This window comes from Nothobranchius furzeri, chromosome 11 (genome assembly GCF_043380555.1).
Source record: "Nothobranchius furzeri strain GRZ-AD chromosome 11, NfurGRZ-RIMD1, whole genome shotgun sequence".
Taxonomy (NCBI): domain Eukaryota; kingdom Metazoa; phylum Chordata; class Actinopteri; order Cyprinodontiformes; family Nothobranchiidae; genus Nothobranchius; species Nothobranchius furzeri.
Genome location: NC_091751.1, coordinates 54,444,295 through 54,470,172, shown reverse-complemented (window position 1 = coordinate 54,470,172; position 25,878 = coordinate 54,444,295). Strand labels below are relative to the sequence as shown.

Here is a 25,878-nt window from a genome sequence, read left to right as displayed (position 1 = left end):
ACTCACCTCTTCCTTACTTACTCCTACACACACACACACACACACACACACACACACACACACACACACACACACACACACACACACACACACACACACACACACACACACACACACACACACACACACACACACACACACACACACACAGACTGTCTTATATCTCTGTTCTTGTGTAAATAAAGCTCTCAGGGCAGCATCTCCTTGCAGTTGCACGAGTCTCACTTTGTGAGCTGATCTGCCCCAATTGCAATATGGTAAACGTGCGGTTAATTGTCTCTCTTTCCTCTTCGACTGCAGGTATTAGGTGATTGATAAAATCCCTAACAATAATTAAGGTAATTTTAGGAAAATGCACTTGTGCTCTGGTAATGGAAGAGCATTCATCATGACTCGTCAATATCTCATGCAAATTTGATCACTCTGGATCTGAAATAAAATCCCTTTACTTTTACATGCATTCAAATTATAATTTAAAAGTTGAACGTAAATTAAATAAAATAACATTTATAATGCAGAAAAAAGTTTATTTGATTGTTCTCAGAAGCAAGTCACAACATCAATAAATAGTAAAAATAAATAACTCAAGATATATAAATATAACATTCTATGAATAAACTTTATAAAATAATAATTCCACACATCATCTGGATGTTTAAAATACATGTCTTGCTTTCACAAAGATAATAATGGTAAACGTGTACTGTTCCAAAACACTAAATAAAAGTGTTTCTCGTCAAAACTAAATAATTTCCATGGAACATGAATTAGTTTGTAAGATGGGTGTTTTCCAAACTTGCTGATTTATCTCTGATGATCACCAGAGTTCATGTAGCCGATAGCACGGTTGATAGTGATGGTGCGGACGTGAAAACCTCTCATCACTTTGCAAAGATTCAGTCTTTCACTGTAGGTGCTTGAATGATCCGCAGCAGCCTAGAAGAGAAGACAACAACCCCACCAAGTATTAAATACTACAATAAAATAAACATCTGCTGGACTTCTGCTTCATTGAACGATATTTCACCATTTTCACCTTCTTCAACTCTGTCGGCACTGACCCCTTGAAGCACGTCTGTTCATCACAAAAAATGTAAATCTTTTACAACATTATGAAGTGCAAATCATACATATTTAATTAGTCATTTAAATGTCTCAATAGTACAAGTTTAAACCAAATTAAAGCATAAAATTTCAGTTACATTACCTCCATGAGTTCTCGGAGACTCTGCAAAACAGACGAACCGAGTACATGATCGGGGTCTGGTTGAGCGTAGAGAAATGTGTAGTAGTGAGTCAGATCATTTCCGATGTTTGTCAAACAAGATGCCTAGATGGGGAAACAAATCAGAAAATAGATGTTTTGTTTCAAAATTTATGCTTGAACAATGTTTATTTCTTGCGTAATGAATTAAAAAACAGAGAAACTTACCTGATCAAAGTCTGATTTAGTGCTTCTAGAGCAATTTGAGTCCTGAGAAAAGAACAGTTGGACCATTTTAGAACAACTGCAAGAACAAAAACTCTCAAAGGTTTTATTTACATTGAAGTTAGTTGAGTAGAGTAAATGCTTACCTTTGGCGAGCAGACGGAAGGTGTGTCGGTGTTTAAGTTCACCTCCATGTTCTGCCTAGTGCAGTCGATCCCACTGAACAGTTCTGCCTGTTGGGAGTAGAGATGTTTAAACACCAAAACACATTGGTGTCAGTGGAGAATTTCACCTTCATCGAGTCGTTTATACTTGTGTGAGTGCAGATGTGATGTTTCTTAGAAGAGCCCGTGCGTTCAAAACGCAGAAGTCTCTCATCCCTTCTTGACCCACTGCCGGTAGAGCCCGGCTGACCGCTACGGGGCATTCGAGCACCAGAAGCAACAAGGCAGAAATAGAGACTGACATAAAAAAAATTAAAAAATTACAAATGAAAAATCTTTTAACTACTTTCTTGCAAAAAAATTCAATATTTTATAGTAAAAATAACTCACAGAGCTTGATGAGGAGCATCTTGATGAAAAATGGAGTCCAATTCTTTCAAGTGTGTCTGATTCAACTCAAACATCCTGAAGTGTTTTATACTCAAACAGGGGTTAGGGAATTTTTGGTGTACTGAACAATTTTCATTCCTTACTGAAACTGAAATTTCTATTATGCAATGTCTACCCTCAGACACAATTAAGTCACTCAGCCAAAATGGAATTATAATGGTTACTAGACTATCCTGGGATTAACCATGCAGATTCACATCAATGACTGTTGACATTTCCAGATAAGGTACAGTTGAAGCGTGGATGTTATTGATGTTATTTTTAACTTTAGTTGGGCACAATTGTTTGTCATTAGCCACTTCAGGGAATTTTTGATAGAATTATTGTAGGATAATAACAATAATTTTTGATAGAATTATTGTAGGATAATAACAATAATAATAATAATAATAATAATAATAATAAAGTAAAATGTTAACTTTTTATATTAACTTTTGGTTTTGGCAACTTTACAAGAATAAAATTTCAAAATTTAACTTGTTTTAAATTTCTCTGTATTTATATTATTACACAATTTAGATAAAAATGTCTAATTAAGTTAAATTAACTTCTGTTTATTTCTATAGCGCCAAATCACGACAAGAGTCGTCTCAAGGCTCAACTTAAATGTTTCAGTCACTGACTCGTGTCTGAAATTTACATTTATTTTTTATAAATTCTTAAAAATATTCAAGGTTTAACATTTATCTTGTTTATTAATGTTCAAAAATAGTCAATGTGTAATTTTTTTTGTTGCTTTAAAAAATGGCCAATTTTTTCTACTTTATTTCATTCAAATATAGAAAAAAAGAAAGCACAAAACATGCAGAAATTCACAACCAATAATGAAAATTAGCAGAAAGAAGGGAAACCTCTTACTAATATCTGCCCCTTTTTAACTGAAAAATAAATAAATAAAAATAAATAAACTATCTCAATCTTTCAGTGTTAAAAAAGAACTTAGGATGGAGATTGATCATTTCTAGCCCCAACGTGTGTGTGTGTGTGTGTGTGTGTGTGTGTGTGTGTGTGTGTGTGTGTGTGTGTGTGTGTGTGTGTGTGTGTGTGTGTGTGTGTGTGTACACTTTGCCCACTAAAGGTCTAATTAATTTATTTACATGTTTAAATTACCGATTCTTTTACCTTGTTTGTAAATTTTCCAGTATTTTGACATGTATTTGCGTCATCACTACAGTTATTCCATAACCATATCCATAACACCTCTTGTTGAAAGACAAAAAGGTTTGGCATCAGTTTAGCTTTACAAACATGCTTGTTCCTCTCAAACTAAATTTACCATCCCTGATTTGGAAAAGCTTTTGGATATTGCTCTATAATTGCTAATTTTTGATTTTGAACACAATTTGGAGTATTTTCAAGCAAACCACGTCTTCAAATTTCAACCATTTAAATGTGATAAACAGAACATTTGTTGGTTCTGTGGAAGATGATGATTATTCTTATGGGCCTTTTTTTTAATAATATGTGTAGAGTTAACAACAATCCTCAGTGTGAACATCCAGAAAACTCAAGTTCTGTTCTTTAAAAAAAAAAGAGTGTGAACTTGTTTCACAACTCTGAGATGAATATGTTATTTTTTTATTTATTTTCTTGAAAGAAAACCCAATAACACCATAAAATAAATCAAATTCCAGCTTGTTCTCACATATTTAAAACATTTATTATTGGATCTGTTTTTACAATCATCATACATTTGTTTTCAATGAAGCAAATGATTCACCTGTGAGTGGTTTGACATTCTTAAAAAGCTGAGTGAAAACACTGAAACACATCAAGGCATGTTGTTCGTTTTTTAATAAAGTGCCTCTTAACATTTACATACAATAAATCCTTTGAAACAGACAAAATAGATTATTCTCAGACTCTCATCTATTGGTTTGACACTTATGCTAAGCAGTAAGCAAATAAAAATTATGTTGCATATTTCTATCAAGATGGTTCCTTCACATTTTCTTTTGCTATCTATTTTAAACAATCTTTATTATTATAAACAAAGTGGTGATTATTTTAATGCTTTTAGTTGATTTGAGTGGATTTGATTCTAGTGAGGAACAGTGCTGACACAGGGCATATAAAATAAATATTACACTCTACAAATAAAGATTGTGAGGGAAAGCCAAAGTTTTTCAGGCTAAGTATCTTATTTATTATTTTTTTAAGAGATCCTAATTTTTATTCTACTAGAAATAAGAATGACGGCTTGCCCAAGAACTTCCATGAAGAGTGTACTGTGCAAACATTTACTTAGTGTGTATGAACATCCTGTATGGACTCATTTGTATCCGCGTTGAAATTAGTGATTTTACCAAGATAATACCATGCTGTGTGACATTAATATATAGATATATTTGTGTGTATTAATTAATGCTGTACTTGGTGCCCCAAAAATAGTCAGCATGGATAGAGTTTTAACAGCAACACTAGTCACAGTGTGGAATGGGAGGTTGCTCGGTGTGCAGACGGACATGTTTATTTAGAGACAGCTTTCTCCGTCTGGGCTCGCTGATGGCAGTGTGCATGCCTGAGAAAGGAAAGATAGGAAAATGTTTAAATGAGTAGGTTCTGTATACTTTTAGTAATATTTTATCTGTTAAATTGCTGCAGGAACAGTAGTTTACCTGGTGAGGTCCTCTATGTCAACCAGCATGGCGTCTTGCTCGACATGCAGCTCATCCCTCATCAGCAGCAACTGCACCAGCTCCTCATTTAAACCTGGAATTATAATCCACGTATTACTTGGATTTGTTTTTCTGTGAAACATTTGCACTGGGTTCTGGAACTCATTTAGTGTTGTGATGTTTTTGTGTTTGTTTTTTTTTACTCACTCTGAATCTGTGAGTGTAAATCATTTGTGATGACTTGCAGCTGTCCAAGACTCATGTCCCTCATGTCCCCTCTCCTCAGGTTCCACTTCATTAAGGCCTCGCTGATGTGGGGCAGATGAGGAAGCTGAACAGACAGAGATGGGGAATTTACTGCAAAGGGACAAAAAGGTTGTGAGCGTTTTCATTGTTCAGCACTCATCTGAGAGTACTGGAGATTTAATTTAGCAAATACCCCTTTTCCCTCAATGGCGGGACAATTTCACTGCTCTGTTGTTGACTGGTTTCAGGGGCTTTCTCTTGGTTCACACACAAAGTCAGACTATAATGGCCTTTTGTTTAGATCAGTCCTTAATGTATTTATGTTGTTTACCGTGAGAGTTTAGAATGATTTCATTTTCACTTTATTTGCCCTTCCCATTAGAAATGGATCTTTCACAATCTTAGCTTTTAAGGATGTTGGGGATGTTTTCTTGGCACACTTTAGGCCCGTTAGTCCCAATTGGGCATCGTTTAAATGCCACAGGCTACCTGAGCATTGTTTCTGACCATGTCCATCCTTTCATGACCACCATGTACCCATCCTCTGATGGCTACTTCCAGCAGGATAATGCACCATGTCATAAAGCTCCAATCATTTCAAATTGGTTTCTTGAACATGACAATGAGTTCACTGTACTACAACGGCCCCACAGCCACCAGATCTCAACCCGATAGAGCATCTTTGGGATGTGGTGGAATGGGAGCTTCGTGCCCTGGATGTGCATCCCACAAATCTCCATCAACTACAAGATGCTATCCTATCAATATGGGCCAACAGTTCTAAAGAATGCTTTCAGCACCTTGCTGAATCAATGCCACATAGAATTGAGGCAGTTCTGATAGGTGAAAGGGGGTCAAACGTCATATTAGTATGTGTTCCTAATAATCCTTTAGGTGAGTGTAAATACCCTGTGGAACACCTGTTTACATTGAACATTGAAGGTAGAGGGAAAACAAAACACTGTGATATTCTTATCTAGCTGTGACTCCATGACTCTCCCCTGATACAAAACCATGTAACTCAACTCAACTCAACTTTATTTATAAATCGCGCTTTACAGGCAAAAAGATGCCACCAAGGCACTACACTGATCAAATAAAAACATAAAACAGTAAGTCCAGAAAATAAAACATTGTATCACACGATACAGATAAACCATGTAACCATGCAACATGGACTCAGTATCATAGTGCTACCATGTTCATACAATATCATCTGTGCACAATTAAACATCACAATTAGAGCTGGTGGAAGACCACCGATGCATACATTTAATATTAATGGTCCGATATTAATGGTCCGATGATGCATCCCTGTGGAACACCTTTTGGTAAATTTTGAACAGTGTCATATGTTCCCTAAAAAGTAAAACAAAAAATGCATCCCTCACAATATAACTTGCACATTAACTGCAGAAGAAATTAAACAAATATTTAGGAGGTGCACGCTGTGATTAGCCACGGACTGATTTGTGAATTGAGGTATTACATGTTTTTTTTTAAATAAACTGAAAAAAGGTAATTAAATAAATGTAGTTTTGATTACATATAAAGCATAATTGCTATCAAACCAAACTATTGTTGTTTTTGATGCTTCAAGTAGAAAACTCGGAATAGGGATTAAAGAAGCAAATCCCTTGATTTCTCTTTTTGACTAACCAGGTCAGCCACAGGAGAACGCTTGTGCAGCTGAATTTGCCTCTCCACCTCCACCTGCATGCGGGCCATGGGTCGGGCCAGAGCCAGCGCCACACGGGCCTCCTCCTGAAGCCTTCTCTGCACCCTCCAGAACCCACTGCAATCATCTAGTGGATCAGAGTCTTCCTCTGCGGTGTCACGGTCCGACAGCGATGAGCTCTGTTTGCTCTGTGCAGGAAATAAAGTGGTTAAATGCCATGTTGCAGTCAGCGTGTGGTATTCTCCTGGGGTTATGACACATGAAAGTTGCCTGGCATGACAGAAAGAGCCACGCATACAGGTACATACCACAGGAGACAGGGGCGTGTCCAAACTAGTTTCTGTCCTGCTGTCCTCCGCATCACTGTCTTTGTCACTGCTGCTGTCATTAACAAAGCACACCTGTAGATTTACACCACTCTGCTTCCTGAGAGGAAAAACAGACGAAAGGAGCATCTAGAAAGTCCTTTATGTAGAAAAACATGATAGTAAAAATGTGTTTATAATAATTAGGCATATTAATTAGTTAATTATAGGAAGAAAAAACAAGAAAAACATATTTAAAATTAAGATAACACTATGATTTATTGTTTTATTTGTTCATACTACTACTATTATTATTATTATTATTATTAATGATAAAAACTCCTTTGCACAAGGGTTGTGACTAAATCAACCTTCGATCAGCTGGAAATTGGGAAAAAAGAAAAATGAAAAACAAATCTGAAACTCTGAATGGATCTAAAACAATTCATTATATATATAAATTACCGCCTTCTTTTCACAGCAGTCACATGAAAGTTTTTGCATTCTTAACCACAGCCTTTCCAAAAATTCAAAACGCCAATATTCAGTTCCACGTCATGATACCCTCACTTAAAGGAAATAGCAAAGAACAATTACTTATTCACCCCCCAAGTGTGAAATGCAGCAGTGCTGGAATTTCCATGCAAAGCTCAACCCCGAACAATCCACCCAACCTCCGGCGCAGGTCACGTGCCTCAATCCCACCAATTGGATTACATCAGGCATCACTTCTTTTATTAGGCAGTGACGAAGCTGCACTTCCGCATTTACTAACAAGTGGGGGAGTCCCTTTGTTTGGTTCAAAGTATAAAAAATGTTATTTGTGATCAAAGAAAAAATGGCCAAAGAGTAATTGAAGGTCATTTTTTATTCTGTTGCATGTTTGTCTCAAAAACAACAACTATTTATGTTGAATCCAATTTTTTTCTTGTTATCGGTGTGTGTGTGTGTGTGTGTGTGTGTGTGTGTGTGTGTGTGTGTGTGTGTGTGTGTGTGTGTGTGTGTGTGTGTGTGTGTGTGTGTGTGTGTGTGGTCTTCATGTTTAATTTGATCCAGTATTTTTATGGTAAAATGATCAGTTTGTGAAGGATTTCTGAAAATCATTCTGATGGGATTCTTTTGGACGTCAGCATTTTTTTACTTTAGGGACCGTCTGCAAATAGCAGAGTTTTATGATAATTTTCAATATCATGCATTTTAACCTAAAGTCAGATAAATTATTGATGGATCTGACATCCTGGTAATGTAATTCTAATTATCACACAAATAAGAAACATGGCCTTTTTTATTCAAACTTTGACAGTTATTAGTAACTCTTCCAGCTCAGACTACAGCATGTTTTACTTCAAATTAGGCTAAAATGAAGAACAGTTTGTGGTTTTAGAGATGTTTGATGATTAGAAGTTGTTGGCCCTGGAAATTTGAATTTGTCAAACTTTTTAATTCTGAACTTCAATTAGTGTGCACACAGGTAATGGGGATTGAGAAGATTGTCTGTCTGTCTGTATATCTCTCTATTTAGGCACCTGGTAGACTCAAAAACCATTCAGATCTATCCATATTAATCTGCATATTTGGAGTCGGGTCGCAGGGGCAGTAGCCTAAGCAGAGAAGCCCAGACTTCCCTCTCCCCAGCCACTTAGGCCAGCACTTCCGGGGAATCCCAAGGCATTCACTGGCCAGAGAGACCTAGTCCCTCCAGTGTGTCCTGGGTCTTCCTTTAGGTCTCCTCCCGGCTGGACGTGTCCGGAAAACCTTACCAGGGAGGCGTCCGGGAGGTATCCTGACCAGATGCCCAAGCCACCTCATATGGCTCCTCGATGTGGAGGAGCAGTGAATCTACTCCAAGCCTCTCCCAGTTGACTGAGCTTCTCATCTTTTCTCTAATGGAGAGCCCAGATACCCTGCAGAGAAAACTCATGGGGGTTGGAACTTTGGAAGATCAATCGGTAAATCAACAGCTTTGCCTTCTGGCTCAGCTCTCTCTTCACCACGACAGACCAGTACAACGCCTACAGCACCGTAGATGCAGCACCAACCCGCTTATCTATCTCCTGCTCCATCTTTCCCTGACTCGTGAACAAGACCTTGAGATACTTAAACGTCTCCACTTGAGACAGGACCTGATCCCTAACCTGGAGAAGACATGCCTGGTGCGCTACACAACCAGTAGGCTTGTATCACTGGACCTCAGGGACCTGCTGGGGGTGTAGGAACTAAGAAGATCACTAATGTAAGATGGTGCTTGTCCATGTAAGGCCCTACAGACCAGAACCAGGATCTTGAAATGAACCCTGAAGTTGACTGGCAGCCAATGAAGCTGGAGGAGAAGCGGGGTGATGTGGGTGTGTTTGGAGGACTTGGTCAGAAGCCGAGCACAGGCATTCTGAACCAGCTGTAGACGGTTCAGGGAGGTTCTGCTCAGACACGTGAAAAGAGAGTTGCAGTAGTCTAAGCGTGAGGAGATGAAGGTGTGGATAACTGTCTCAAGTTCAGAGCAGGACAGAATGGGACTCAGCTTAGCAATGTTCTTGAGATGGAAGAAGGAAGAGCGAACAAGAGAACTGACATGAGAATCCAGGGTGAGAGCTGGGTCAAAGGTCACAACAAGATTCCTGACTGAAGGTTTGGTGTGAGAAGCAAGCTGACCAAGAGAGTCTCTGACTTTGGGAACCAGCTTGTCTGGGGCACAGATGAGGATCTCAGTCTTATCTTCATTCAGCTGAAGAAAGCTCCCAGCCATCCAGGTTTTGATAGACTCTAAGCAGGTGTGTAACAGCTGCAGCTTAGACATCTCATGGGGCTTAAAGGAGATGTACAGTTGGATGTCATCTGCATAAAGATGGTAGGAGACTCCTTTGAAGGAGCTCAGGATGTGCTGAAGAGGAAGCAGATAGAGGAGGAAGAGCAGAGGCCCCAGCACAGAACCTTGTGGGACACCATGGGTAAGAGAGGTGGTGGAGGACCTAAACTTGGAGACAGCCACAGAAAAGCAGCACTCAGAAAGATAGGAGGAGAACCACTCCAGAGCAGTTCCTGATAGCCCTACCCAGTCTCTCAGCCTCTCCAGTAGCAGGTGATGGTCAACAGTGTCAAAGGCTGCAGTCAGGTCCAGCAGGACCAGAACAGAACAGTCCCCCGCATCACTGTGAGTCAGAAGGTCATTAGAGACCTTAAGAAGAGCGGTTTCAGTAGAATGAGCTCTACGAAAACTTGACTGGAAGCTATCATAGATGTTATGTTCATCAAGAGTAGCTGTGAGTTGTTTAGCCACAACCTTTTCCAAGATGTGGAGGAATCAGAAACTACAGATACAGCTGGAGTTAGTGAACGTAAATTAGCAGGGTTAGATCCACGGTGTTTCTAAAAACCACTTATGGAGGGAACAGGAGGAGAAACCACTGAGGAATGAGGATAAACCGACCTTAAAAAACTTGGAAGGAGAAACCGCGCCGCAACGTGGCCTGGCGGGAATGCGGAAATGGCGCTCAAGTCGCCACACAAAGGAAAAGAAGCTGCTAGAAGATCACGCCGATGTTTACCAGATAAACCACGCTTTAAGAGAAGTCTTATTCTCACCTGGATTCCTGTTCTCTTACCTCTTTTCCTTTGACGTTTTCCCGGGACCGGATAAACATCGCTGGAGGCGCCCTGGTTGGAATCGTCGTTTGGCTCCGGGTCAGTGCGCCACTCAGATAAACAAACAGGGAGGTACGTCCTTGGTGCATCTTGGGCGATTGTGAACGAACGGAAGGACAAAAGAGTCTGGCGATCATAGGGGATGGTAGCAGGGACACTCCTGAAGAGGATCGCAGACTGGAGCAAGGTGGAAAAGAGGAGGTTAGTGGAGAAAAGTTTGAAAAAGTGGCTGGTGACTGCGGCTAAGCCAAGCACAGGTGCCATCTTGTTAGCGACCGGAAGCGGAAAGCTGGAGATAATGTTCTGATGAAGCCAACAGGAGCACATCATCTGCACATTGGCTGTGCCAAGAGCTAGTCTAGCACTCCATGTCCATGACAAAAACCACATTACTCCTCCTCAATCCATGGTTCAGCAATCTGACGGACCTTCCTCTCCAGAACCCCTGAATAGACTTTACCAGGGAGGCTCTGGAATGTGATCTTCCTGTAGTTTAAACACACCTTGCGATCCCCCTTTTTAAATAGAGGGACCACCACCCTGATCTCCACTTCCACACTGGAAGACGTGCCGGTGTGACTGATCCACAACGTTTTGAGTCAAGGTAAGCAGCACATTGTCCCCACTATTAAGTGTTGGTCGCGCACTGCTTTCCCCTCCTGTGGTGCTGGATGGTGGACCACAATCTCCTCAAAGCTATACATCAGTCTTGCTCCATGGTCTCACTAAACTCCTCCCATGCCAGGAGTTTTGCATCTGCGACTACCAGAACCGCATTTTGCTTAGGCCGCCAGCACCCATCAGCTACCTCTGGAGTATCACAGGCCAAAAGGACCAATAGGACTTTTTCTTCAGCTTGACAGCATCCCTAACCACTGGTGTCCGCCAGCAGGTATGGGGGTTGCTGCCACGACAGGCACCAATGACCCAGCGGATGCAGCTCCGGTCTGCTGCCTTGACAATGGAAGCACGAAACATGACTCACTCAGACTCAATGTCCCCCGCCTCCTCTGGGACGTGTCCGAAATTCTGTCGATGGTGGGAATTACAGCGCCTTCTGACAGGAGACTCCGCCAGACGTTCCCAGCAGACCCCCACAATATGTTTGGGCCTGCCAGGTGTGACCGGCCTCCTCCCCCACCATCAGTTCTGCCCTTCTCTTCACCCGAGTGTCCAAGACATGCAGTCGCGGATCAGATCAGATGACAACAAAGTCGATCATTGAAGTGCGGCCTTCAAATCTACTGTAATTAGAAGTTGGGGCAAACCTGCAAAACAGCGCAGTTTTCAAAAGAAGTTATACCATCAACAAGACAAGAAGCAAAACAAAAACAACGAAAATGAAAACTCCTTTTCTTGCGAATCCCTTTGCATGCAGACAGTTAACTCTCAGCAGTGTGGGGTTAATCCCTGAGCCTGGGATTTATTCATTCCAGACCTGTTTCTTTGTTATTCTGCTGTTTTTTTTTTATTATTGTTTCTGTGAAATGTCAACTCTTTTGGGACTCACTTTAAACAAGGAACCAACACTTCCTAGAAGCCTTTCACTTTCTGTTTGTCATATCACTAAGTAAACTCAAAATTCTTTCTCATTTTAAAAGACTTCCAGGTTTTCATTCATCTTTTTAACAGCTTATTTCCAAACTGTTCTCTGAAAATCAAGCATCATAGCAAAAGAGAACTTTTTTTGTTTTGTTTTGTTAGCATGGGTTTCAATGAAATATAGCAGGTTGATTTAAAACAAGAAAACCACTAAATTTGATCAGGAAAAATATTATTTCATTAGTTATTTTTTCTTTAAGGAAAAAAATAAGTAAGTTACTCTTAGATGTGGAAAAACCTTATAATTATAACAGCCCTCTTTCGTGAAAGAAGGTAAGTTAATCTGAAATATTCTTTTAAACAAGAAAATCTTTCATGTTGTCCATCTAAAAATAAAACCCACCTACAGCAGCTGCTTGCTGAGTTTTCAGTACAACAATATTTGTGTCAGTAAAAAGAAGAGGTTATAACAACCCCATCTCTCTCTCTCACACACACACACACACACACACACACACACACACACACACAGAAAAACCAACCAGGAGGATGGGCCATTCTTGCTGCAGCTGGTGTAGATGACAGGCTCGTCATCATAGAAACTGCCAAGGGCAAGTTTCTGCCTGATCGACTCCCTCTCATTCCTCTGAGCCTACCAGAAATTGGGACACATACATGTGTATAGTGAATATTAATACACTTGAAGCTCTTCTACTGCCCCCTCTGATCAGATGATTAAGTATTAACAATACAAGTGACTTAGCTGAGTCAATAGTGCAATCTGCATTTGTATGACAACAGTGTGAGATCTTAGGTTTTAAAATAAAAATGTAGGCTTTTATTTTACTCATGAAGATTCAAAGACATGCATGAAAAACATTTATTAAAATATAACATGCTGATTTACTTTATTTCTTTATTTCACCAGATGAGTCGATTGAAAACTTATTCTCATTTACAATGACGATCTGGCCAAGAGGCTGATACTGATGACACATTTATTATGAATTTGAGTACTTATTGTTTTATCTCCCGTCTCATCTGCTTGAACTGTTTGAGGAAAACTAATTTCAAATCAGCCCTGACAATGGGAGTCAAATTTCTGAATTTTAAAATAAACAAGAAATTAGAGGGTTGCACAGTGGTGTAGTGGTTAGTGTTGTTCCCTTGCAGCAAGAAGGTTCTGGATTCACATCTTGGCCTGGGCTCTGTCTGCAAGGAGTTTTCCTGTTCTTCATGTGCACTCGTGAGTTCTCTCCGGGTACTCCGGCTTCCTCCCACAGTCCAAAAAATATAACTGTCAGGTTAATTGGTAACTTTAACTTGTCCTTAGGTTTGAGTGTGTGTGTGTGTGTGTGTTTGAGTGTGTTTGAGTGTGTGTGTGTGTGTGTGTGTGTGTGTGTGTGTGTGTTTGTGTGTGTGTGTGTGTGTGTGTGTGTGTGTGTGTGTGTGTGTGTGCGTGTGTGTGTGTGTGTGTGTGTGTGTGTGTGTGTGTGTGTGTGTGTTTAAATTAATGTCCTGTGTGTCTCTGTGATGCCCTGCGATGGAGTGATAATCTGACTAGGATGTACCCCACCTGCTTGCCCAGAGATTGTTGGAGATAGGCACCCCTCCCCCCCTCCCCCCACAAGCCCCCGCGAATAAGGACGTAAAGAAAAGGGGGCGAAGGTGGCACAGGAATTAAGTGCTCGCCCTGTAATTGGAAGGTTGCAGGTTCAAGCCCCGCTCAGTCTGTCGCTGTTGTGTCCTTGGGCAAGACACTTAACCTAAGTTGCCTGCTGGTGGTGGTCGGAGGGACCGGTAGCGCCAGTGCTCGGCAGCCTTGTCTCTGTCATTGTGCCCCAGGGCAGCTGTGGCTACATCGTAGCTCATCCCCACCAGTGTGTGAATGTGTGTGTGAATGGGTGAATGACTGATTGTGTTGTAAAGCGCCTTGGGGGGTTCCATGACTCTAGAAGGCGCTATATCAAATGCAGGCCATTTACCAAGAAAATGGATGAATTAAGCATTTCATTCTGTATATATATTACAATTTGTTTTTGTATTTGTTTCATTGTTTTTTATAACATTTGAATGTAAGTAACAATTTTAAGCCACTATTATTTGTTCATTATATTATATATTTAATTTTCTAAAACAAATTTTTTTTTAATTATCTTTTACTTTTTTCTTTTCATTTCAAAATGAACAGCTGGAAATTATCAGGAAAAATAAATATGCACGATACAAACTAAATACACGAGGAAATCTAGAAAATAATACATTATAAACGGCATGAAGTTTAAAGTATAGCATTTAAAACAATAAAGCATGAGTCATTCCTGCTGCTGATTTAAAAATCCTCATACCAACAATGTTTTGGTATCATTTCCATTCCTTTTTTCTCATTCCTAATCTCTGCACATTCTTACTTGAAGATTGTTCCTTTCCTGTAGCGTTATTTTGTCGCCAGATTTAACATCCCTTCACTTGGATTACCATTAACTTCATGGATGATGTCAAACACAATGATTCAGCACAAGATTTTTGTTTTATGCATCAAGGCCACTTTAACACATTTACAGATAACCCCTTCCTCTCCAAATGGGTTTCTCTCCCTGTGCTCTGTGATCTAAAAACAGATCCAGGACACACTCATGCATATTAATGTGCAACCTCGTTTCTTGTGACGCATTATCAGATGAGGCTGTGACGTCAAAGCAAAAACGAAGCAATAGCTTTCACTCTCCAAACCAAGCATCGGGCTTCTTCTCACCCATTTCAACCCACCAAGCCGCTTAACACACATTTACACCTCATGAATAATGTGGATAAAACGTGTAAATCCCAGCTTTGACAAAACCTAATCTCATGGAAGAAATCACATGAGAAACACAACAGATTCCCACATGAACACACCCACTCTCACACATCCAGAATGGCTGACATCCACAACGGCGCTCCCGTAATAGACGTCCATACCTGTGAATCTCACACCCTCAGAGCCAGACGCTAACACAAAAAGTCCCACACACCTGGTAAACACGTTTCTCCTGGTGCACCATCCTTTTACTGCATCGTACTAAAGCCGTCCTGCCTTCCTCTACACTGCAGTGAAGCTACAGGAGACACTCGCGCACACTGCAGGTCCATGCAGGAGAGGAATAGTGAGGGTGGAAGGGAGGAAACGGGGAGGGGAGGGGTGATGAGAGGAGAGGAGAGATGGAAAGGAGGAGGAGGGGTGAAAATAAGGAAAGAGATGGAAGCAGGGCAGTAGTGAGAAATGGAAGAAGAGACCGTTTTCCTGTTTTATCTTAGCCTCCATCTTCATCTCTGCTTTCTATCACACGTTTTTTTCTTTAATAGAAAAAGACAAATGATGCTGAAAATGCTAAAAAGTCTGTTGTAAAAGTGGGAAGAACCTTGTAGCTGTGCTGAAGAGGACTTATAGTGGTCACTGGTAGATCAGGATGTGGTGGGCAAAAAAAAAATAGTCTTGAAACAGAGATTGTAACAGAGGAAAGGCAAACAAAAAACACAAGTGAGGTGTAGAAGCTTCTCCGTCTCGTCAGCCGTAGAAGGAAACAAAGGGAGCATGCTGTTCCTGGGCCCACACTCAGATTCACACGTCTCCCAGAGTGCTGTGTCACCGTGGGCTGCTTAGACTACGTAACACCGAGTCATCTTTCATCCGTAACAAAAAAAAAACACTCCAAAAGAATGCAGTGGCTGAACTAGTGTAAACAATCTACACAGCCCCATGGATTTATTTACAATATTTCATTTGATGCACTTTTAGTCACAATGCAAACCTTGCACCAGGATTCTTCCTTCGCAAACCAAACTCAGAGACGCTGGACCACCTGGTTCGCCTTTTGCTGCAACACTCTTCAGATTGTGAGGTCAAGATATCCCGGAGGTCCTCGGCCCAGCAGCGACCCTTCACCACACAGCCTCCCACTCTTGTGTACGGTCCCGCTGCAGTCGCAGTCCTCCCACCAGTGAGTGGCCTGGCGTGGTCCCTGTGGCAAACATGTGTTCATCTTCCTCATCCATTTCCACATCATAGTCCTTTAAAGGCAGACTGGATTGGATTGAAAATATAAGGTTGACTGATTAAAATAATGTTTATACTCTGAAAACAGGATCTTTGTCTACATAAAGCAGCCATTAGTACCATCTCCTTAATTTTAAAAATTTAAACACAGACCTTTAATGTGCCAAAAAGTCAGAAAACATAACTGCGGTATAACTCCACAGGACATCAAATTCTTGGTCCGTTGAGCAGATCAGAAAAATCCAGATTACTCCAAACTTGACAGAATGTATACAGCTTTGAGAATGATCTTGGATCAGGTCACATGTGGCTTAGTTTCAGTCATGCGTTTCCAGTGTGCACGCAGCAGCAAAGGACTTTAAGGGAGAAGGCGCCATGCAGAATATTGGGACAGAATGAGTATAAAGAAAAAAAAAAAAAAAAACCTACAGGCAGAGTGCGTGTGTGTGTGTGTGTTTAGAGTGCTTTGCAATAATTCAGAAAATTCTCCTAATTCCATGTTTTGCTCAAGACTTTACTTCATTAAAACTGTGGAACTTAATTATCCAGCAGCTGAAATAAGTGCCATGCTCTATTTTCATGCTCATGAAAAGCATTTTTTAAATTCCTAATACAACAGAACCAACAACAACAAAAAAGTTGAGATCCAACCCTTTTATTAAATTCTGAATTAAGACATGACTCTAAAACATCATATTCAGCCATCCAGCCAATCCTCGTCAAACCAAGTATCCTCTTCATCAGTTTAGTGCATCAAGGGAAACGACTCCCATAAAGAGTCTGGAGTCACCTGATCTCTTGTATCATATCGTCTTGTGTCATATCCTCCGTCCAGCGAGGACGACAGGTCATTGCCATTAAATGAAACCCTTGGGCTGAAATTGTGTTTGCGGAATGGAAAAAACCATCTCTGCGAGCCGGGACAGTCGAGGCCACTGGGCGTCGTGGTTTTGCCGCATGGCGTGGTCGTCCTCACTGTAGTCGTAGCAGGGTCCGTGGTAGTGAACTGGAAATGCTGTTTTAGTATAAACTGGAGGGGATCGGGATAGAGGTGCTGCGGCTTCTGCCTCGCAGTCATTTTTTTATACATTTGCCACCCGGGATGCTTGTGAGCATTTAAGTGTAGCTTCACTTGTGGGTGGTTCTGAAGGTATTGCTCATAGATGGGGTAAAGACGAAGAAACCTGCTTAAGAGCTGAGGTGATAGAATAGCAGGCATGGCTGGTGCAGCTGTAGTGGTAGTGGTAGTGGGTGGGGTAGTGGTGCGCCAACACAGAGGAAATGAGCGATGTTGAGAACAGGGAGAATAAAAATTCTGCCATCTTAAATGTCGTCTAGGACGGCTCTGTGGCTCAGATGAAGCGCTTCCTTCTGGCTGTTGCAGAGACTGGGAAGTAGCAGTGATTTCTTCAGAACTTGCCAACGCAGCGCAGGTTAAACTAACTGCATTCTCCCTCCATCTCAATGTCAAAACATACATCTCATTCTGAAAAAAAAAATTAAACAAAAAAGCAGAAAACCAAGAGTGATGTGTGCACTTTATGAAAAGGTCACAAGCACCAACAGGTGTTTAGAAGTATAATTAGAACTAAAACTTACCACTTTCCTCACACTGCAGCCATCAAAGGGAACATGTAAAACAAGTCCTAGCGCAGTCTGCGTCACTGAAAAACCACATGCTCCAGGCACCTGGGTTAGAGGCAGACGGTCTGAATTACCTGGTGAGGAAAAAAAATTAAATAAAAATTCCAATGAGTCACATGACCGAGTAACGTAAACATGTTTCCTACTCATTTCCAGTGTCAGATCAGCAGCATCAGGTCCAACGGCTTTAAACCTGAACTCATCACGCCCACAATGGAGCGAAGCATTCAGTAGTCTCCAGTCTGCTACAGCAACATCATCCTCCATCTCTTCAGAAATAAAAACAAAAAAATTAAATGAGATTGCAACATTAAGCATTTTGGTCCTAATTTACCTACAAAGTGATAGCCAAAAGGCAGCGTCTTACCTTTGTGACCAGACTGGGTTGAGGAAGCCAATAACTCATTTTCTACGAGCTCCTCCCCATTAAAGAAAACACTTCCTTTCATTAGTTCCAAAGGAACGGTTTCACTGATATTTTCATCTCGTTCCACTGATCTGAACCGTTCCCTGAAGCTAAAATAGGTCAAACTTAGGACTAAAGAGCAAAGGAACGCCACAGCTGCAATAAGTCGCCATGTTCTACTCCTCGCTCCCCCTTCCATCATGGCTCAGCAACCCAGGACAACTTAAGCAGCACGCCTACATGTTTAAATACTGCAGCCACCAGCTCACCAGGTGAATCTGATGAGGGTGAAAACAATCAGTGCAGCTACAGCCTAGCACCTGCGTTCAATAAGACCACAACAGGAAGAGTTGTAGGTGTCAGATTCTAGTTTTCACCTCATGGATACTGAAAATGCGCTATAATTAAAAGCACATGGTCTAAATTTCATAGATTTAATATAAACAGGAAAACAAAAACATGGCTACCTTTATTCAGATGTCAGCGCACAAGTGAAAGGAGGAACACAAATAACAACATGTTTTCATTTGTTTAAATTCTGATTCATTTTATTTGTTTATTTATTCATTGGTATAAATTATTTTCATTCATGTATACTTTTTAACATTGTGCTAACAGATTCTGTCTTATGCAGCAGTAACCACCACATTTAATCTAAAAACATACTATTTAGAAACTTAGTCTTCAGAAGTCTCAGGTCTGCAGTCTTGACCCGTAGAAGAATTATTTTACTCTTTACTCCAATAAATGTTTTCAGAGCAGCAAAATGTACCAAAAGCTGTAAAAAAACATGTCACAATTACAGAATTATACACGTCAGTAACTCCAGTCATCAAAGGACTGTGGGCTAACAGGGTCTCTACCTGGCTTAAGACCATCCAGACTCTTGTCCTGTGTTGTCCTATGATGGTGGAATGACCTTCTGGGTGCTACCAGAACGAGGATGTCCCTGTTTATCTATAAGAAACCCTTGAAGACTCAGCTCTTCAGAGAACACCTCCTATTCTAGGTCCTTCCTGCACCTCCTTTTTTCTGCTGCACTCTTTTTGTGCGCTTCCCTCATGCTTGTACTCTGTTTCTACACTGTGGCATTTGTCTGGTGTTATTTAATTCAATTTCAATTCAATAATTTTATTTCACTCAAAATTTAAATATACAAACTTCAAATCAGAATACAATTGCCAACCAGAATGTAAGCATTCGAGTGAAATAGGGGGAGGAAGAAGAAAAAATCTTATATGACCTACCCCCTTTAACTAAGACCAGATAAATTACAAAAAGTACAAATTCTCTCTATGTACTGTAGTTAGGATCCCCCTCTACGTTCAATGGGGTGTTTATGGGATGGATACTTTTCAAAATTCACCAAACTTGATTTGGTTTCAGCTTGCTAGTTCAATCACCGTCATGGGGTTCGTCAAAACTCTGTTTGATCCTGTCCTGAATGCCACAGAACTCACCACTGGCTGTCTGGAGGTCTGTAGCCATCCTACCAACTCTAAAGTCAATAGTCCCACCAGCTCAAGTTTGGTTTTATACCTTAGAATAACTTCAGACCAGGGGCGACCCTCTTTATTTTTTAACCATCCTTATTTGACATAATCAAGGCTTACTTAAACACTTACAGTTCCCCTAAATCACACTAGTGACTGACCTCTCGTTGTTAAGTGCAGTTTCTGGTCAGCAGAGTGTTGACAAATCTGAAGTTGGTAAAGTTTCTACCTGAAGAATCACTGAAACCACAATGAAAGCAATAGCTGAATTTGTTACTAATTATTTAGTGTTGCTTTAAATGTATTACTTAAGCCTGATTCATGCTTCTCCGTCTGCGTCAGTGTGGAGATACGCAACGCCATTATCCGTCCTTGCGGGCCTGCTGGAGAGCTCCGCAGGACGGACGGAGTTGAGCTCTCTTTTCTAAACATCCGTCTATCGAGACGGACAACTCAAGCTTGCGATTGGTCAGGACGCCGCTGTCGTCTACACCGCCGCCATTGCGCCCTCAAAAATATAAAGAGAGCCAAGGATGACTAGCGGCAGACACGGAGCATCTTGAAGAATACCCCCGCGAAAAAACTCTAAAAACATGAACGTTTAATTCACCCATGACTGGAGTGAAAAGATACGCAACAAGCGTTTTATTTGTGGACGGAAATGACAGGAAACGTGGGTTTAGAGGCGGCGAGCGCATGAAGAGGTGGAGGATGAGAGACAAATTTGTCTGTTAAAAAGTCTCTTATATACAAAAAACACAATATAAACACACTATCTTGGACTAGATACATGACAGGATACCACAGAACAGCGCTACGCCCTCTGTTGTCCTGGCGGAGAATTGCTTTGCAACGCTCCCCAGGAGACGGAGAATTATGAGGGCAAAACATCTCCGTTTGTGCGTGCGTGTCTCTCCCTTTTGGAGCTGATGGAGAAGCATGACTAACCCCGGCTTTCCACAGCATCCGTGAGCAGCACGTTACTGCAGCAGCACGTCATAGCTGCTGATAGGAACGGCTGTGGTCAACAGAACCTTTTCCACAGGAGCCGTCAGCAGCGCGAGTCGGCCGCGTCTCAGGAGCAGCATGTCGCGGCCTTTACGCGCCGGTTCTATTTCCTACGCGCGACGCCTCTGAAACGGGTCAAGTTCGACATTTTTGGGGAAGGAAAGACAGGAAATCGGACGCGGAAATGGAGAGAAGCTCCTGAGATTTTCAGAATAAAGAACGTACTGCCTTCCGGTCGCTTTACTTTAAAAAAGGTTACTAACTGTGCGGCCCCGTGAGAAGTTATCACCTAGCTAGCGGTCTCCTTTGTTTTTCAGGTCCGTATTGGCGATTATAAAACGGACAGAATATAAAAACACAAACATTTTGGAGCCATGTTGTAGTTTTCTCCTGCTTGTTGTTGTGTTTACTGACGAAGTCACTCGTGTGACTTCGTGCCCTGTCGGTGACAGCTGCTTCTCTGCTGCGTCGCGTCTCGTGGGAAGGGCCAAGCAGCAGCTAGACGTGCTGCTGCAGTAACGTGCTGCTGACGGCTCCCGTGGAAACCCGTAACCCCGGCTTTCCACGGGAGCCGTCAGCAGCACGTTACTGCAGCAGCACGTCATAGCTGCTGATAGGAACCGCTGTGGTCAACAGAATCTTTTCCACTGGAGCCATCGGCAGCCGTCAGCAGCGCGAGTCGGCCGCGTCTCAGGAGCAGCATGTCGCGGCCTTTTAAGCGCCGGTTCTATTTTCTACGCGCGACGCCTCTGAAACGGGTCAAGTTCGACATTTTTGGGGAAGGAAAGACAGGAAATCGGACGCGGAAATGGAGAGAAGCTACCGAGATTTTCAGAATAAAGAACGTGCTGCCTTCCGGTTGCTTTACTTTTAAAAAAAAGTTACTAACAGTGCGGTCCTGTGAGAAGTTATCACCTAGCTAGCGGTCTCCTTTGTTTTTCAGGTCCATATTGGCGATTATAAAACGGACAGAACATAAAACACAAACATTTTGGAGCCATGTTGTAGTTTTCTCCTGCTTGTTGTTGTGTTTACTGACGAAGTCAATCGTGTGACTTTGTGCTCTGTCGGTGACAGCTGCTCCCCTGCTGCTTCGCGTCTCGTGGGAAGGGCCAAGCAGCAGCTTACGCGAGCAAGACGTGCTGCTGCAGTAACGTGCTGCTGACGGCTCCCGTGGAAACCCGGGGTAAGGCTTAAAGCTGGGAGCTGGTTTCACAGGAGAGGAGCCTGATAACTAAAAGATCAGTCTCTCATCCTACTTTTAGGAACACCAGTAAAGTGAAAGCAAATTGCTCTGTAAGGAACATACAGAAGAATCTGATCTTCATGTATGATGGAGCCTGATTAACAGCTTCATGTGAGAAGAGGATCTTAAAATTTTGAATTTCATAGGCAGCCATTGTAGGGAAGCAGTGTAAGGAGTTGTGATCTCTATTTTTTTTTCATCAGAGCTCTAGCTGTAGCATTTTGAACTAGCCGATTAGCTTTAATTAAATTTTGACTTCCTGATAGTAAACAATTACAGTGGTCAAGTCTTATTTTTCATGTGAAATTTTAATGACATGTCCTGGTCATAAATAAATGCTCATTACTGTGTTCTCAGAGGCTAATTCAATGTCATTTAGATCAGGTGACTGACAGGGCAGCAACTTGGGAAATGAGCACCAGCAGGAATATTTTACATTTGCACATAATCATGTCAGAGACCAGAAATGTCCAACGTTTTTAGACTGACATATTGTGGAAATAAAACAGAAAAATCCTGAATCAGCAAACTTTGTGAATGGGCCATCCTCAAACTATTTGATCATACTATTCCAAATTAAACTTAAGAAAAATAGATGGGGATGGTTTAACAGCATCTATGTAATCATAATGCATTCCACAGTGAAGTTTTGTTTACAGATTAAGTCTTGTATGGGCAATGTACTCGGAACAATCTTAAAATATTAGACAGTCTTAAAGCAGTCTAAATATCCAAAGTTAGGAAAAATGTGTAGATCCCAGCAATTTCAGCCTATTCCAACTGGATTACACAGAAGGGTGAGATTCTACGGAAGGTCAAGTAAATGTCCATAACATGGCACATTTTATGTCTATTTGCCCTTAAGCCCCTACTTTTGTACTGACCAGGTAACATTCTTAGATACACACAAAATGGTTGTAAGCTTCTTAGTAAGGGTTACCCAAACCATAGCTCAGATATGGTAATACTTACAGATTAAGTAAAGCCTTTAAATAGCTTATTTAAATTTATACCTAGAGGGTAATTTAGCAGGTTTTACAGTCTTAATTGTGGCTACTCGGTTAAATATTCCACTTCCATTCAACATTCACGTCACATGGAATGCAAATTTCAAACACCAGAATCAAACCTTTCAGAAAAGACCAAAAGCTTTAATTTAAACATTTTATTGAATATCAATCTTGAAAGGAGAAAGCCCAACTAGGGATGTTCTTTCCATTTGGAAGAAAAGGCAGATACTCAGGTGGATAAAATTGTACAGGATAGGCTGTCGGAGTCTGAGTAGTTGTAGGAGGTGCGGTTGTCTTCACATCTGGGTACTGTGGAGTGGGAGTTACTTGGTTTCCTGGTGTAGGACTTGGATAAACAGGTGTGGGGTTAGGATATGCAGGTGTGGGATTAGGATACTGAGGAATGGGAGGGAAAAAGGGAGGCATGTTTGGAAACTGATACCCAAATAGCCAAGGAAAGTATGAGTCAAACGGGCCCTGGGAGATACTGGCAACTGTAGGTGCAGATGTGGTTGGAGGTCTGGTTGCAATGGGAACGGGATAAGAAAATTGCTGAGGAAAAGAGGGATTTTGAGAATTTGATGCTTGAGCTGCTGCCAGTGAGAACAGATATGCCAACAGCGGGTCTGAATAAACAGACTCCTGCATTTCCTGGGGAGCTTGAGTTACAGAGGGCTCCTTTGGCTTCTGGAGATACCAGGGCAGAGGAGGCAGAGAATACTGGGGCATCTGCGGGTACAGGGGCATTTGAGGGTCTTTGGGCATCTGTGGATTCTGGGGCAATTGAGGGTCATTGAGCAGCTGGGGATCCTGGGAGTCCTGTGGCTTTTGGAGATACCAAGGCAACATGACATACTGAGAAACCTGTGGGTACTGGGGCCCCTGTGGTGGTTGGGGCCACTGCAGGTACTGGGGCCACTGCAGTGATTGAGGCACCTGTGGATACTGGGGCTCCTGTGAGTACTGCGGTGGTTGAGGCACCTGTGGATACTGGGGCCACTGCGGTGGTTGGGGCACCTGAGGATACTGGGGCTCCTGTGGTGGTTGGGGCCACTGCAGGTACTGGGGCCACTGCGGTGGTTGAGGCACCTCTGGATACTGGGGCTCCTGTGGGTACTGCGGTGGTTGAGGCACCTCTGGATACTGGGGCTCCTGTGGGTACTGGGGCTCCTGCGGTACTTGGGGCTCCTGTGGGTCCTGCAGCCACTGATATTTCTGTAGACGTTTGGGGCACAAAAGAGAGACTCGATTTCCATGCCAACGCAGTGGTAGCCTGTATTTGTCACCCTAGGAAACAAGAATACAGGCAGTTAGCATGCTTTTAGTTTTCCCCCTCCCCAAACCTAAAGTCAGTTATACACACAAAGTAACCAGTTACCTGCTGAATCATGTTGCAGCCATCATATGGAACCATCATGACAAATGCCATAGGGTTTCCTTGCATTTTGTAGCCACACTTTGAGGGCACCATAGATAAAGGCATTGGAGGTTCATTTCCTGCAATGAAAATCACAAATGCAATCCATGGAGCTTGTGCAATTGATCAGTAAATTCAGTGACCCATTTCAGTTTACCTTGATCCACAGAGAGCTGAGATGCCCCTGGTCCAAGTGATCTAAACTTCATGTAGTCCTTAAAACAGTGTAGAGATGTTGCCATACGGTTCCATTTCTCTTTATAAGGATCGTCAATTTCTGGCTTGGTCCATCCTGTCAGAATGAGATTTTGATGGCCAATGAAGGAATTTTATTTACTTAACTTAAGAATTTATCATTGAAGATATAAAGCCTAAAAATGAAATTACTTACCTGCAAAATCTGCTTGATAATTTGATTCATCCTCCACAGAAGCATTGGAAGAGGCTTTCTTGATTCCATCTGTGTCTTGCAACTCCTTCTCAAAATCTTCCCCGAACACAATGGAGCCCTCCTGAACGCCAATCTTGGAGGTCACATCAGACTGTTTTCGCGCTGATAGTCTCTCGCTTTTTGTCAGTCGAAGGCAATCTGCCATTTGCACCAAGTAACATCCAAGAATAAAAGCTGCAGCCAAGCAGCCAGTGGTACTCTTCCTTCTGTCTTTACCCATGATGTCGCTGTGGAATATCTGGGAAAGTAGTACTGCCCTTCAGTCGTTTGCTGCGAGTATTTAACGGTCCCGTTTTCTGCAATCAAGGAAGCAGGTGCCGCGGTAACCAATCAAATGCCGGCAAAGAAATTGATTGGTAATTACTATTACTGGTTGCACCTGTGCACAATTACGTGCGGGACGACTTGTGGTCAGAATTTTTTTTCAGTGTTTATTCATTTAAAAGATTATTAAAATCTTTAAATAAAATAATAACATAAATAACCTAAGTCAAAAAACAGCTAATAAAAAAACAATGCAAATTATCATGTTAATGCTGTGATATGAACTAAAAGCACACATAGATCTATTTAATAAACTGGGTTTATGTTTCCATAACTTTTTATTTCTTATAATTTAAATCTAGTCTATAAATTCATATGTATTTGAAAACAAATTTTACACAAACAAAAGTTGGTTTTTCACAAAAACGAAAGACCTCAAGATCCTTTTACCACTCAATTAAAAAAAATATAAGTTGGCCTATAAATTATTTTTAATAAGCATGTAACAGTCAAAAGTTGATCTTTAATATTTTAAAGTAGATGTCTGAAGTTGTATTTAAAAGTGTTTATTATAACTATTTATCAGCTAATGAATGAGGATGCAGGAATGATATGATCCTCCACTAGAATTTATTTAGAACAGTTTGACAAACAATGTTGTAAATACTTCTTCGCCTAAAGTTTAAAATGGGAGGAAATCAAATATCAGTGTTTTAAAAGTATCAACACTGCCCCCCTGTGGTCATATAATTTAATTAGATAAAACTACAAACATGAGCAATAAAAGTTTTTCCCCTGAAATATGAGAAGGGAGTGAATTGCAGAAAGTCAG

At 41.3% G+C, this 25,878-nt stretch overlaps 4 protein-coding genes across 5 annotated transcripts; all 4 read right to left on the bottom strand.

Annotated features, from left to right (window-relative positions):
- Positions 1-704: 704 nt before the first annotated feature.
- Positions 705-2,175, bottom strand: LOC107384455 (interleukin-12 subunit alpha). Its single transcript, XM_070556104.1, has 5 exons — positions 1,742-2,175; positions 1,576-1,662; positions 1,433-1,474; positions 1,208-1,330; positions 705-936 (listed from the first exon to the last, which is right to left on the bottom strand). The coding sequence occupies exons 1-5, from the start codon at positions 1,895-1,897 to the stop codon at positions 805-807; spliced, it is 540 nt and encodes a 179-aa protein (XP_070412205.1). The 5' UTR covers positions 1,898-2,175; the 3' UTR covers positions 705-804.
- Positions 2,176-3,678: 1,503 nt separating this feature from the next.
- zgc:153615 (schwannomin-interacting protein 1) lies at positions 3,679-15,240 on the bottom strand. 2 transcript variants are annotated; one of them, XM_015956976.3, is made up of 7 exons: positions 15,086-15,240; positions 12,614-12,723; positions 6,894-7,011; positions 6,567-6,773; positions 4,869-4,992; positions 4,662-4,755; positions 3,679-4,564 (listed from the first exon to the last, which is right to left on the bottom strand). In XM_015956976.3, the coding sequence occupies exons 1-7, from the start codon at positions 15,113-15,115 to the stop codon at positions 4,513-4,515; spliced, it is 735 nt and encodes a 244-aa protein (XP_015812462.1). In that variant the 5' UTR covers positions 15,116-15,240; the 3' UTR covers positions 3,679-4,512. The 2 variants fall into 2 exon arrangements, with proteins under 2 accessions (XP_015812462.1, XP_054596051.1); XM_054740076.2 differs by lacking the exon at positions 3,679-4,564 and having other exon boundaries at positions 4,658-4,755.
- A 1,506-nt stretch (positions 15,241-16,746) lies between these two features.
- Positions 16,747-18,396, bottom strand: LOC107383997 (uncharacterized). The gene is made up of 4 exons (XM_015956975.3): positions 18,119-18,396; positions 17,898-18,020; positions 17,707-17,825; positions 16,747-17,593 (listed from the first exon to the last, which is right to left on the bottom strand). The coding sequence occupies exons 1-4, from the start codon at positions 18,357-18,359 to the stop codon at positions 16,853-16,855; spliced, it is 1,224 nt and encodes a 407-aa protein (XP_015812461.3). The 5' UTR covers positions 18,360-18,396; the 3' UTR covers positions 16,747-16,852.
- A 4,658-nt stretch (positions 18,397-23,054) lies between these two features.
- Positions 23,055-25,427, bottom strand: LOC107383996 (uncharacterized). The gene is made up of 4 exons (XM_015956974.3): positions 24,723-25,427; positions 24,489-24,623; positions 24,293-24,411; positions 23,055-24,201 (listed from the first exon to the last, which is right to left on the bottom strand). The coding sequence occupies exons 1-4, from the start codon at positions 25,000-25,002 to the stop codon at positions 23,080-23,082; spliced, it is 1,656 nt and encodes a 551-aa protein (XP_015812460.3). The 5' UTR covers positions 25,003-25,427; the 3' UTR covers positions 23,055-23,079.
- Positions 25,428-25,878: the final 451 nt, after the last annotated feature.